Consider the following 13455-nt stretch of genomic DNA (forward strand, 5'->3'; position numbering starts at 1 on the left):
ATAATGCTTTGGTTGACATAAAGGACTGAACTCGTCTCTGCTTAAAACGAGGGAAAAGTGAAGAAAAAAAATTAGGTCCTTGTTGAATTTGCTATATTTGAACCTCCGACTTCTTGAATAGGCCTACCGAACCGGCCGCTCTAGCCGGTGGTAATCGTAGGTTCAAATCTTGCTTCATTCAATTCCTTTGTTCTTTGTTCTTTATAATTATGTAAGCCTGCTGGGCTTCGTGTCCCCTTCACTTGATTAAAACAATGGGTCGACAAACGAATGTTCCCTTGCAGTATAGGGGCGTATAGGCAGTGCTGATCTGCTGGTGCAACAGTACTTGTAGGAATGTAATACCGAGTCCGAATGGTGCGTTGATCTTGAATTGAAGGCAGCACCCGAGACTGGCGGAAATAACAATTTAGTGGGGTTTTTTTTCGCGGGTCCATTTCAGCCAAAGTAGGCCAAATCTTGACATTGACAGAAAGTGTTACTGTTAAGCTAATGTCAGCACCACGTGCCAAAAATGTAATTGGGGCTGCATGTGCAGTGACGCCCTATATTGACACGCGTCTCATCTGGTAAAGCTATTTTTGAGTCCAGACGAAAAGGACTGAACCTCTAATAAATACATCTGATTAAAATCGTGAGGCATTTCATGTTTAAAACCTCGCTATTGGAAATGCTAGACGGGAGAATATTGTTTATGAATACACTGTACGATACCTTGCAGACAGTTTTGATCATGGTTTTGATATATAAAACGAAAGGGCAAAGAACGAAATGATAGCGATCATGCTGCATGCATTACGTGCGTGCAGTGTGTGTGCCGCATGAACACATATATAGTTAGATTCCGACTGGTTACCACAAGCAGGAAATTTCCGGTACAAATCTACCAGGCAGTACACACCCAAGGCCGTCAGACCCACTAGGCCTACTACTGCTAGCATGCAAACCACAAAAATCGCGATTTGAGGTTTTCTAGCTGGCGTTTCTTCGAGGAATCTGGGTCCGAAGTACAGGCTCTTTCTTGTGTGATCGAAGACGATACACATTGCTAACGCATGACTGGACTGGCACGTCGGCCATTGGCACGCTGCGTGAAGAACCCATAGGGCGATTCATAACGTACGTGTTGCTATGCACAGAATTAGAACCGTACCACGTGCGCGCATGCTGAGAAGAAGGAATTGACAGTTTTTGTTTGTCTTTCAAATTCGTCGCCATTTTTTTGTTTAGTTTAAGCGGTCTTTTGTTTTGAACAACGTTTACCAGTACCAGAGACTTTCCCTGTGGATTACTGAAAGACTTTATTGCAAAGATGGGCGGGAAAATGAGTAAAAAGAACAAGTCTTATAACATGACTGGCGGCAAAGATGAGGTCGGAGGAGGATCGCCGGTAGACGACGGAGGTTCGACTCCAGAAGGGGGTGAAGTCACCGTCACAGGAGTGAAAAAGACGGCAGAAGAAACCCCAGTAAGTATACATAAATATGGTTTGGTGGTGTTGGTTGTGTTGAGATAAATTTACATTAAACCTGACTATCTGAGATATATTACAATTCATTATAATAATAATAATAAGTGCCAGATTCCAAGGAAATAGATCCTGTTGTGCTGTAGTGCCGGTGGTAACTGAGCACTGTCAAATTCAATCCCAGTTTTCAGAAATGAAATTACACAGTTATGCCAATATTCCCCCTTCCCTCCCCAATTGCTCCTGCTATTTGTTGACTCTGTGGGTTTCTTTTACCTCAGTAATGTCTTGATTTTGGTATTTCATACTACCATGACTGCAGGTCAAAGGTTCAAATGCTTGTTGTGTGCTAATTTTTTGTTCTTATTTCAAAGTAGGCTATGTCTTTATCATTGTTATAAACCATTGGCATTGGCTTATTTCATAATGATAAATACAGTAGGATACATGTTATTGTTATTGTACAAGAGTGTTTGAGACTTTGAGGTTAGCAATTTTAAAACATCATTGTTCAAAATGTACATTATTTGCAAGTACTTAACAAAAACAATGGTCTAATCTAAGACCATTGCACAATTACTTTGTACCATTAATTCATTGACTAGTACTTGTAATTGTTTGATTCATCAGTTTTAGATATAAAGTGATGACAAATTTTACATTGTGCATGTGAGTCTGCATCTAGGTCTAGGCCCAACATGGTTTTGTCTGCGCCAGCGCATGCATAATGTCACCTTGATAAGTTGATGTCTCATCACATGCACAGCTGTTCAGAATAAAGAAAGTGTGACCAGTGCAGTGTACATGAAGATGATATCACATTTTTCCTGTCTTTCTAAGCTGTCATTTTCTGCTGGATTTAGCAGATCTTTTGCAAAAACAAAACAAAAGAATATCAGAAAAGTCTAGCTGATTTCCAGCAGAATTATGAAAAATGTTGATCCTAACAGCAAAATACAGCAGTTTTGTTTTGAACAAGCTTCAGTTATCACAAACAAACCCTTGAACAGCGGGGACAGGCCACATTGTAGGCCTACTGACTGGGCATGTTCACACGTTCAAATAGTACAGTGTGTGCTAAAATTTGACACGCTGTTTGTTCACAAACGTATGTTATGATATTCTAAAAAAGTAAAAAGAACGCGCTTTGCCTTAATTGGGACATTTTTATAACATGTGCAAGTATTTTTGATGTAGTTTGTGTAATACTAATCTAAGCAGAATTTTGAAATGCATCCAGCAAAAAAATTGCAATTTTCATCTGGTTACCCTGATTCTAAGCAGTGTCTGTTGAGGTGTTTGTAATATAAAGCCTGATATAAAATATCTCCAAATTAATACCGTTAAAGGAACAGAAACTCAATTCAAACTGCTAGAAAATGTTAGACAGGATGGAACTGAAACTGGAAAGGAATGTTCAACTTCAACCAAGATACTGTTTGGACCCACACCCATAGCTCCAGCTTGGTTATCTCATATTTATCAGCAAAGCAATCAGTCTAATCATTTTAACAAACTCCGCAAGCTAGTTTCCCAATCCTAAAGAGAAACCTTGAGCTGCATACATACCCGATGATATGTAATTTAAGTTGTAGGTTCAATCAACTTTTGAACAGGATTCCCATGCACATCTCCTATCTGTACAGGAAGGCGATATTTTTCCTGGGTTTGGTTTTTAGCTGGCGACAGGAAGCCGGTGCATTTATTTAAAGGAAGGGCATGCAAATAAGGAAATAGAAACTAGAACCTATGAGTTTACCCCATGCATGCATGAACATCATGATATTTTAAGACTGAAGATCTGCAGGCAAGAGTATAACGTTATTGATTTATAATTAGAAGAGAATGTAGCCTAGCTGTGGCCATCATTGCATTTAACCCCAGTCAATAACACTTCAAAACTGTAGAAAATTTGCGTTACTAAGAATCAGGATGTATTGTGTGGACCTTCCAAAATCTTAAAGTTTTGGCAGTGTTTTATATTCCAAAGAATTTAGACAGTTGGAAAATGTTTACATGTATATCCTTTACAGTTATATCCTTTAACCCTAACAGAACTCAACCCATCAAACCCCAACAGCATGATTTGTTGGAATCTGTCTGGATGGGTACAGTACCCCTAAACTGACAGTCTTTTACATTGGGTTGGCACACCTCCAGAATCAAAGTCAGAAATATGTGTGTGCACAGTTTCCCATATGGTGTTGGAATTTGCCAGGATGGGTATGGTTCCTGGTAAATCATGCTAGGGAGTTAGGGTTAATCACTTTCACTAGTTAATTCTTGAGAGCTTGAAATATCATAATATTGCTAAATTACATAGAGATCACATCTAGGCACTCTTCATTGAAGACTCATTTTCAACTCATTTTCCCCCTTGCTATTTTTGTCCAATTTTTTGTTGACTGGGGCAGCAACAGCAATCTCAATTTTATGAGGCGTAGTACTCTAATAAAAAAAATCGGCAGATCGATTGATCTGCTGAACCCAGTCTACGTGTATACACAGTGTATTTAAGCTGAATGAATTAACAGCTGTTGTCGTGCACCGATCATCTTACTAGTAATAATTTACAATACGCGAGGTACAGTGCAAACAGTGTGTAAAATTTCTATAATTCACTGTCTTGTGTTTGTGGCAATTTTTTGTGCAAATTAAAAGGAAACCAAAAGAATGCAGGGTTAAATACATGACAAAAAATGTATTTATTTCTATTTAGCTTATTCAAAATAAATATTTAAAAAAAAAGTGGAATTCGAAAAACATGAAATGCTTGTTGGTGGATCAAACTGTTATTTTACACTCTCTGGAGAACACGTCCTTGAATCCGGAGATATTGATTAAACTGGTACCTGCTAAATTCTATAACTCATTAACAAGAAATATGTGGGACGATCTTTGTGATGAGTAATCACCAGCAGAAGTTGCACAAGTTTGTATCCACAAATGGTATTTTGCTGGCAGGTGTACACAAAAAATTACCAAATCGAAAATGATGGAGATTTTTCTTTCTTCAATTGAAACATGACAGCGTTTCCTTCACTACAAAGCCTAAGGTTAATAAGATTGCTCCGAATGGAGCTGAGTCATGTCAGAATGACACGTTCATGACAAATGTTCGATTCTGACTTGTAAGCAAATGCCCAGTCATTACATTGCCAGTGCAATGTTCAGATGAACTTATCTGCTATGTCTTAGTCAGCTTTTGTATTCCTGCAGGGAAAACTGCAGGGAGGCTGAAATTGTACTCTGATGTACAAGTAGAACTAGTTACCATGTCCTTGGTGATAATTGGACGGACCCCTCAAGGCTTGTGGGTGGTGGTGTGCTATAATGGAAATTGGAAAACTGTATCTTGTCACACCTCAGGCGTTTCCAGATCCTTGGTGTGCAATATCATGTGCACATGTCAGCCTATGGACATGTTTTCAGATACATGCACATAATGCATGCATTGTGATGTTTGTAGTGATTGATGACCTACTATGCATCTGATGACAGCCAAGCTTGCTCAGTATCTTAAACCCAACTTTGCAGGGGATTTGTTTTTGGTCAGCCCCTGCTTATTTTCTTTACCAGGCTGGCTACTTTCCAGCACACATATCTGGTACTTAGCTCTACCACATCAGTCCAGGACACAGTAAAGACTATATTCGCCATCAACTCTGTTAAACATAAATATTTACAAACCTCGTGGCCCTTTAGTTCCTCAAAAACAGATCCAGGCCTGTTTTTTTATTTTTTTATTTTTATAGTAAATTTGTGCTTGCACATAAAAATGTATGCACAAAATAAAGGAAGTTGGAATCATTCTTTCAACATCAACAGGCCTGCAACTTTTCCTCGGATCCGCTGATTTCCTCATTTTTTACTTGTCATGAATGCCATTATAAATTGAAAAACACTGTACAAAGTCTTGTGTGGTTTGGAATTTCCTGGTTTTTTTTTTCTGAATTCCCAGTTTCATAGCTGTTTCAAGTAGACAGTTAAAGGGAATGTACCGGTATATCATTGGCTTTTGCTGTAATTTTCAGAAATGAACTATTTGAGGGGTTAGTATAATAGATCAAATATTGTTTAACTGACATGTTTGAAGTTTTGTGTCCAAAAATGCTTGAAAAACCAAGAAAAACAAAAATGTTTAAGTATTCTGGTTCCCTGACTCCACTAAAGATAAAATGGATCAATTTATAGATGTCGGAAAATTGTAAGGTAAGGGAACCAGTCCAGCTGGCCTGCACCTGTTCAAGAAGACGTAACCAATAGCAAATAAAACTTGGACTGAAAAAAATTGTAAATCTGGAGCAGTAGTTGAAAAGTAGTTAGGTTTTTCCAACGGTGGTCGGCCGACCATTGTTGGAAATGTATACAAAAATACCATTTTCTTGAGAATGACCTGACTCCAGGTGCCATAATTTTACAGGATGCTTTAGACTGTCATTTACCAACATCCTAGTATGGTATTTCGTAAAAACTTGGTACTTTTATTTTTCGATGTTTGCAAATGTTGTATATTCCCTTTAACTTAAATTCCATCAGATTGCCTTTAGTATGTATACATTCTATCCAGAATGCTGATCTCACATTTGTTTTTCAAATTGATTAAATTTATTTTTTACACGTATGGTAAAAAGGATTTAATGGCTTGCTTTCAATATAACCCATCTGTGTTTGCATGCATTGATTTCTGTCAAAGCTGTGATGGTTGGTTGGGTCTGTTGGAATTTGCAAAATCAATATTATGAATATCGCAAAAAAAAGATGGAAAAATATTCAATTCCCATACCTTCACCAGATGCAGTTGTAATAATATTTTTTAAATTTTGCACTGTCAAAATAATATACAAATGTGTTTTTATGTGGGCAGTATGTATTTTTGATATTGACACATTTTGATATAAAACTATAATAAATTGTAATGTAAGCATTCTGATAAAAACAAGGGGTACGTATTCGTATTCGCATAATAAAAGATCCTGCTATTTATAAATTATCATCTCCCAAAAAAGAGGACAGCTACATAATCAAACCACAAAATGAAATACGAATATTTTGCCAGTCATCAATTATTCCGAGGTAAGTACGATGGAGTCTGGCAAGAAACAATATGACAATTATACAAACAAAGGTTGGGGTTTGAATAGTCGCTGATTGGTTTGTATGCATGTCATGAATAAACCCTGCATTGTTAACTCTCTTCCCTTGGGACATATTCAATTACGCAGGCAGTGCACTCGTTACAAAACACACAATAAGAGATACAATACATAAATTTGCAAGTTAATAACTAGGGTGGTGTTGCTCATCTTCTGTGACAGTTGGGATATACTTATGATGTGGGCAAGTTTGCTTGCAATGTTTTGATAATTTGAACAGAAGATACAAAAACCACAGGGTTATATTAGAACATTCAGTCAGTAATATTTCTGCATTTATGTGAGAATTTTTTTTTTTTGTAGCTGCCTTCACTGATTATATACAAATATAAATCGGTGCTGACTAACGGAGTTCACAAACTTGGCTGCCATTCATTTTTACAATTTTTTGGTTCATTTTTACAATCTAATTTCATTATTCCTTGTAAATGTTAAATGCCATTAAATAGAATCAAATATCAAACTGACTAAAGCGTACCTAATTTCCAAGTAAGAAGGCTAACCTACATCATAGATTGTAGACCAAAATTTACAATCATACATTACATAATACCAGGGGTTTAAGAAAATGGGCCCATGTATGCCAACTCTTTATATGTCACTGTTTACATATAAAGTTGTCACCTCACTATAATAGTTTGACACAGATATTCAAACCAGGCTAGCTAACATGGAAGGTTATTCAACAGTCAAAGTACAGAAATTGGATACGAAGTCCCATTTTAAAACAAAGAAAATTGACTGAAGTAGTTTTGTTTTTTAATGGTAGTTTTGTTTTTTAATGTTTGCAAATGTTCTATTCCTTTTTAGTCTAAACTTGAAAATTGTGCAACTGACCAAGCAAGCTTTTTTGGTTAAAACAAAACAACATGCCCATAAAAAGTTGAACATTGTTTCCGGTACGTAATTTACAAAAATTGCAAACAGTAGTTTTTAGAGGGCCTTTTGTGTCTTCTTTATTGCATACATGTACTTAGGGTTTAAACCAATTGGCTGGGTTCACTGTGAAAATTACAAAATTAAGTTAATTACTTATTAATTAATTAATTAATTGAATTATGTGAATTTTAACTGACATTAAATTTGTGGGGATGGCCTAGATTGGATTTCAGATTAGAATGAAACTATACAGTAGTTTGAAAATAATAATCATAACTTTGTAAATTGTTCATCTTTATCAAAGTCAAATAACACAATTTTTTAACAAGCCGTAGTGATCTTGTATGGAACAAATAAAAGTAATTAAGTTTACTGCAGAAAGCTTTTATAAAGTGTGGAAACATTTCTCATGATTTCAGCAATTAAGCCTCAGTTTTCATGGGTGATCCCACACCGTTTCCCAAATGAGGAAATCTGCAAGATTTTACATGTGCCTGTTTATATAACAGCCTATCTTTTGAAATATAGGCCTAATTATGGAGTAATTATGAAAACTGACAAATATACATGTACTTGAGTATGCACGGAATGGGAGTCTGGTTGATCATTGATACTAAGGAAATGCTTTCGAGGACTAATCCAGGGTATATGGGGAAAAATAAAGTCATGTGCCAGGTACATGTAGTATCACGTATTGACAGTCACGAGCTTGATACTTCATTGTTTGTTCAGTTCGGCATGTACTAGGCTATTGCTGTGCATTGTTTTCTCTTTCAACAAGACATTTTGGATTCCATATCCTTAGTAGAATTATTAAGGGGTATCAAGAACAGAGCATTATGTACATGCATGCTCATGGCATGCACATTTGCAATAAATTGATGAACCCAAGATTACCATGCATCGCCTGATCAGCATGTGCATGCATGCATCCACATGTACTTTGATGTGCTGTATCAGGAAGAGGCATAACACGTACATATCATCACTAATATCGCAAAATAACCTCTGGAACTCTTAGTAGCAATTAGGGAAAAACAGTTGCGTGAGATATCCCCTGGATAAGTTATTTTGGTGCATTTTAACATTTATTCTTTAGAAAACTTCCTTGTTTGTTCAGTCTGGACTCTTGCACCTGTAAGAGGCTATTACTGTGTGTTTCAACAAGACATTTCAGATTCTATAATATCCTTTCCCATGCTCAGTAGAATCAAGAACAGAGCCCTGTAACTGACGAACCCATACAAGATTACGATGCATCGTCTGATCAGCATGTGAATGCATCTACATGTAACTTGATGTTCTGGATATCAGAAAGGAAACATAACACACATACAAAATAACATGTATCACATTTATTTCCAAATAAACTCTGAAATTCTCAGTAGCAATGAAGGACTGAGGTTACAGGGGAAATTTCCTGGATGAATTTCTGTGTGTAATTTAACGCGTACTTTAGAAAATGTTGGAGGTTACATCTTCTTTGGGGGTTGATAATAAACTAGATTTAGATTCCATCATTTTTTAAAAATAATTATCAATCATGTATTCCCAAGGCCTGTTGAAAGTATATTCTGCATCAGTCAAAGCTGTAGTATGGACTACAGTAGTATTTCCAAGTTTTGCAAGTACCAACTTCAGTTCATTATTTCACCGTTCAATTTCATTATTAGAAAAGTGCAATGTAGGGGGCTTACATGTTTATAAAAAAGATGCTTTCTCCAATAGGCATGCACAAAATATAAGCTTTGTTCTAAACATTTGTGTTACCGGTGTTTGTACTGAAGGACTGAAAATAGCTTTAATAAACACTGTAAGGTCGGAGCATGGAGCTTGCTGATATTAGCTATTGGAGTTACGTTGGGAAGCGGACGGCTTTCAGTTTGACAATCCAATAAGTGGATTGCCATCATCACTTCTATTTGATTATCATTTGTCATGATACATCAGTGTGAATGTGTTGGCATATTGGCTGTATAGTGTATAGGCCTATTCATCAGCTTGACTCCTCTGCCCTTCTAAATTTACACGTATGGTCAACACTTGAAAGACGCTACATGCTCTGAGTTGTATTTTTGCGCTTAAAGCTATAGTCCATCATTTGTAATTAGTGCATTTTGTTCGTTTGAAGCAACAAAAGTGTTCAAAATCTAATGAAGGATACTGAACAACTAACCTGATGAAGTTTCAGCTAAGCTTCAGCTGTACATTCTGAGAAAAGCAGCATTCTAAGATCTCAATTTCAAATCAAAAGTTACTGAATCATGTTTTGAATTGTTTTGAATTGCAGCTATACACGGCGTCGCGCACTGATCCGACGAATTATAACAACTGCGCGCGCGTGTGCGTCGTTCCAATACTTGTGCGCGCTGCGCTGAATAACAAAACGAACTACTAATTTAAATTTTCCTACGGTGCTTCTTAAGAATCACCGTTGGAAATGCCTTCTTTCGTTGATTACTTCAAAATGACAGCTTCCCAGAAATAATAATTTCACAGGGAGTTTAGTTCCCTTACTATCTTTCAACCAAGTTTGTTTTTCAACAGTAATTACGCCAGTTATTTTTCAGATGGCTGCAAATGATGGACTATAGCTTTAAACATGTTAAAGGTACAGTCCATCATGTGCAGCTGTCCAAAAAGTAGGCTAATTGACGTAATTATTGTTGAAAAGCATCCTTGGTTTAAAGATAGTAATGGTACTTGGTTTACAGATAGTAATGGCCATAAACTCCCTGTGAAATTCATCTTTCTGGCATGCTGTCATTTTGAAGAAAACAATAAAAGAAGGTCACATGCGTGCGTGGTTGCTACAATATGTCGGTTCAGTGTGTGACATCGCGTAGCTGCAATCGGCTGTATGAGAATGTGTCCCAGACGCTGATTTCAGGCGCAACTCAAACATGATTCGGCAACTTTTCAATTGAAATTGAGATCCTAGAATATTGTTTTCTCAGAATATACAACATTAACTGAGCTAAAACTTCATCAGGTTAAAAGCACCCTTCTTTAGATTTTGAGCACTTTTATTGCTTCAAATAACAAAAAATGCACAAATGACAAATGATGTACTCTTAAGTACCCACTGTGCCTCCCAACTTTCAGACTTGTTTCCAATAATCAGATTTATAATTATGTTGACATTCAGTTATTTATTTTAACCCTTTATTCCTACAAAGAGTTTCTCATTTCATGGAAAACTGGCATGATCTTGTGAAAGTTGTACAAGTATAAACAGTGGAAAATTGTTGCATCTCATTTTTCTAGTGTCACTTGTCAGTGAGCTGCATGTGATCAGATAATAATCCCATCATGGCTTTATCGTGTCACATGCTTGACCTCAGGGGGCAAAATGTCCCGGAGACGAGATACAGTTTCACTGCGCGTCTGGTCTCCGATGAGAGCACGTGCAAACAACAGGCCAGGACATGACTTGCATGTCACGTCGTCACCTTGCCTGAGAAAGCAGTACTGTATGTTTCAGCCATGAGTCATTCTTTCTTTGGTTAATTAAAGATGCTGTGTTGGTTGTGTCGAAGTGTTCTAACTGAACGAGGATTGAAATCGTTTAGGTGTAAATAATATGAGTTTTTCCATGAATTATACTGTAATATCGTCTCATAGCTCTCCCCCCCCCCCCCCCAGCTATAACAATGGACAACATAATGATCTGACACTGCTTTATTTAACTTTTTTTTTTTTAATCATTTGTGATTTAACAGTTTGAAAAATGTTGGTACCATAACAAGTACATGTGTAGATTTCATTTGTGTATATAGACATGCCCTTTACATCTGTTATGGATGATCTCTATTTAAAGCACTGGAATACATATGAGAACTTTATGAATGTGCTTTTAAAACAATCAAGTAAATTTGCGAAGGTGAATAATACCAAAAAAATAATATTAAATCAAAACCCTTCTATGCGAACATGCATTCTGTGCAAAGTTGTCCTTTCAGTCAAAATGAGTCAAGTGTTGAGGCCTACTGTTTTTAACAGTTGAGTGCTCCCGGCCTATTGTATTTGAAGCAGGATTGACTGGCTGTGACTGTCTATGTTACTTGATACAGCTATGCTTTGGCTGTATGATTGATAAGACAGTTGTGCAAACCAGTTGCCTGCTTTTGTCTGTTGACTGAATTTGACAAGTCACACTGCTTGCTAGAAGTATGAACTGACTGTTTGTGACTAGCCTGTGTTAAAGGCATGGCAGGGGAAGAGGAGAGGATTGATTGAGAATTTTGACTGTCATTGACTGTTCAGACAGCAGGAGGGTTAATCGAACTAGTTGGTAGAGTTGCATACTAGGCATACATAGTAAGTACATTACTGTTATAATACAAATCCCATTCGCAGTACATTGGTAATGTGCGAAGTAGACAACAATTGTAACTCTGTATGATACTTTAGAACAGGAAGAAGGAATCAATTTCTTTCTTTTTCCTCTGCACACTCAAGCAGCAGCAGGATATCCTGAAAGAAGGGATAGGCCTACTGTCCAAAAATCTGTGTACAGCAGTGTAACTCTGTGTACACCACTGCCTTCAGGAAACTGGCTGACATTGATTTCTTAACCCTAACTCCCTAGTGTCTTTTACTTGGTACTGGACCCAGCCCGCCAAAATCCATCACTGCATGACCCTGCTTCACAGGACTAATCCTCTGAAATCCACCACAAGACCACCACTAATTTTGGTGGATTTTGATGGACTTGGTACTCGTGGATTGCCTGCTAAAATCCCCCAAAATGGGGGGGGGGGGGGGGGGGGAGGGATTTTGATGGAGTTGGGAAGGTTTAACCTTCCCAACTTCATGAACTTTTTTTAACCTCAGAACTTGGTAGGACAATTACTAGCTCTTTACTGTGTCTTTTTTTCTTTTCTCAGTCAGAGATTTTAGAAAAATTCAGTTGACATATGTCATAAACATGGTCACATAGATGTTTTAGAGTATGGTGATGCAGACAAAACAGGAACTCGCCCAGATTCAATGTGATTCACCCCTTTAAGGATTAAAGAGCATGGGCAGCCCAATGGAATGTCAACACTGCCCTCTCTTGACTGAGGGTGACCATTCATCTCCTAGGTACAATTGAGCTTGATGCCTAACACTTACAGAACAACAAAAAGGTATGTCGACGAAATGAATTCGGGAAACTTTGGACATTTTCGGAAAAAGGAGGAATTCCTCCCGTTTTAGTCACGTGACGTAAATTGTAATACAATGTATTACCGGACGCTGGTACCTGACCTAAGATTCATCAGGAACAGTCTGAATCTTTTGGTCTGGGAACCAGACTATTAATAAATGATGAACAGGATGCACTAGGTGATTACTTGTTGAACCATGGTTGATTGTTCCCTGTTCTAAAAAGTTATCACCAAATGAACTCAGACTTGTACATGCATTCATGTAGAACTTCTGGATCTGGATCTGGATCGTTATACTCCGACAAAAGACTACCCGCAGTACATCAGTTTTGCCTCGCCTTGCCCCGCCCACTATGTGGAGGAGGCAGCTTTGCAGGCGAGTTGGTCATCTTGTGAACGATCAACTTCGCAAAACATACACACCCTAAGTACTTTATAATAGTGTAGCACTGGTAGTGATTAGTTTAGGGGAAGTTGAACAATGGAGGACAATAATGTCCACAATTCTGGAAGGTGTTAACACACTTGTGTGAGTGTACACAATGTAACAGGATTTTCGCCTTCAAGTACTAAGCCTAAACTGTTGATAAACTAATCCCTGATTACTTTTAAACAGATTGATTCCCCATTACCAACACAGATGACCTATGAAGTACTATCTGAAAGTAGCAATAGGTCCCTAATCCATTAGTGGACAGACAGGCATTAACATTTGGCAGTAAGTCCCTACTGGTTTCACAGGTCAAAAGACAATGATAAGCCCAGTGTCTTGAATTTAAGTGTGATAACATGGTTAAAA

General features: G+C 37.5%; 1 protein-coding gene across 1 annotated transcript in view; it reads left to right on the top strand.

Moving 5' to 3' along the window:
- The first annotated feature begins 590 nt into the window (after positions 1-590).
- The window catches only part of LOC119740556 (serine-aspartate repeat-containing protein I-like), a 40937-nt gene continuing 28072 nt past the window's right edge, over positions 591-13455 (top strand). Inside the window, 1 exon segment of the mRNA XM_038215901.1 lies at positions 591-1468. Within this exon segment, the coding sequence (XP_038071829.1) occupies positions 1313-1468 (156 nt within the window). The 5' untranslated portion in view covers positions 591-1312.

The sequence above is a fragment of the Patiria miniata genome, unplaced genomic scaffold (genome assembly GCF_015706575.1).
Source record: "Patiria miniata isolate m_02_andy unplaced genomic scaffold, ASM1570657v1 HiC_scaffold_5, whole genome shotgun sequence".
Taxonomy (NCBI): domain Eukaryota; kingdom Metazoa; phylum Echinodermata; class Asteroidea; order Valvatida; family Asterinidae; genus Patiria; species Patiria miniata.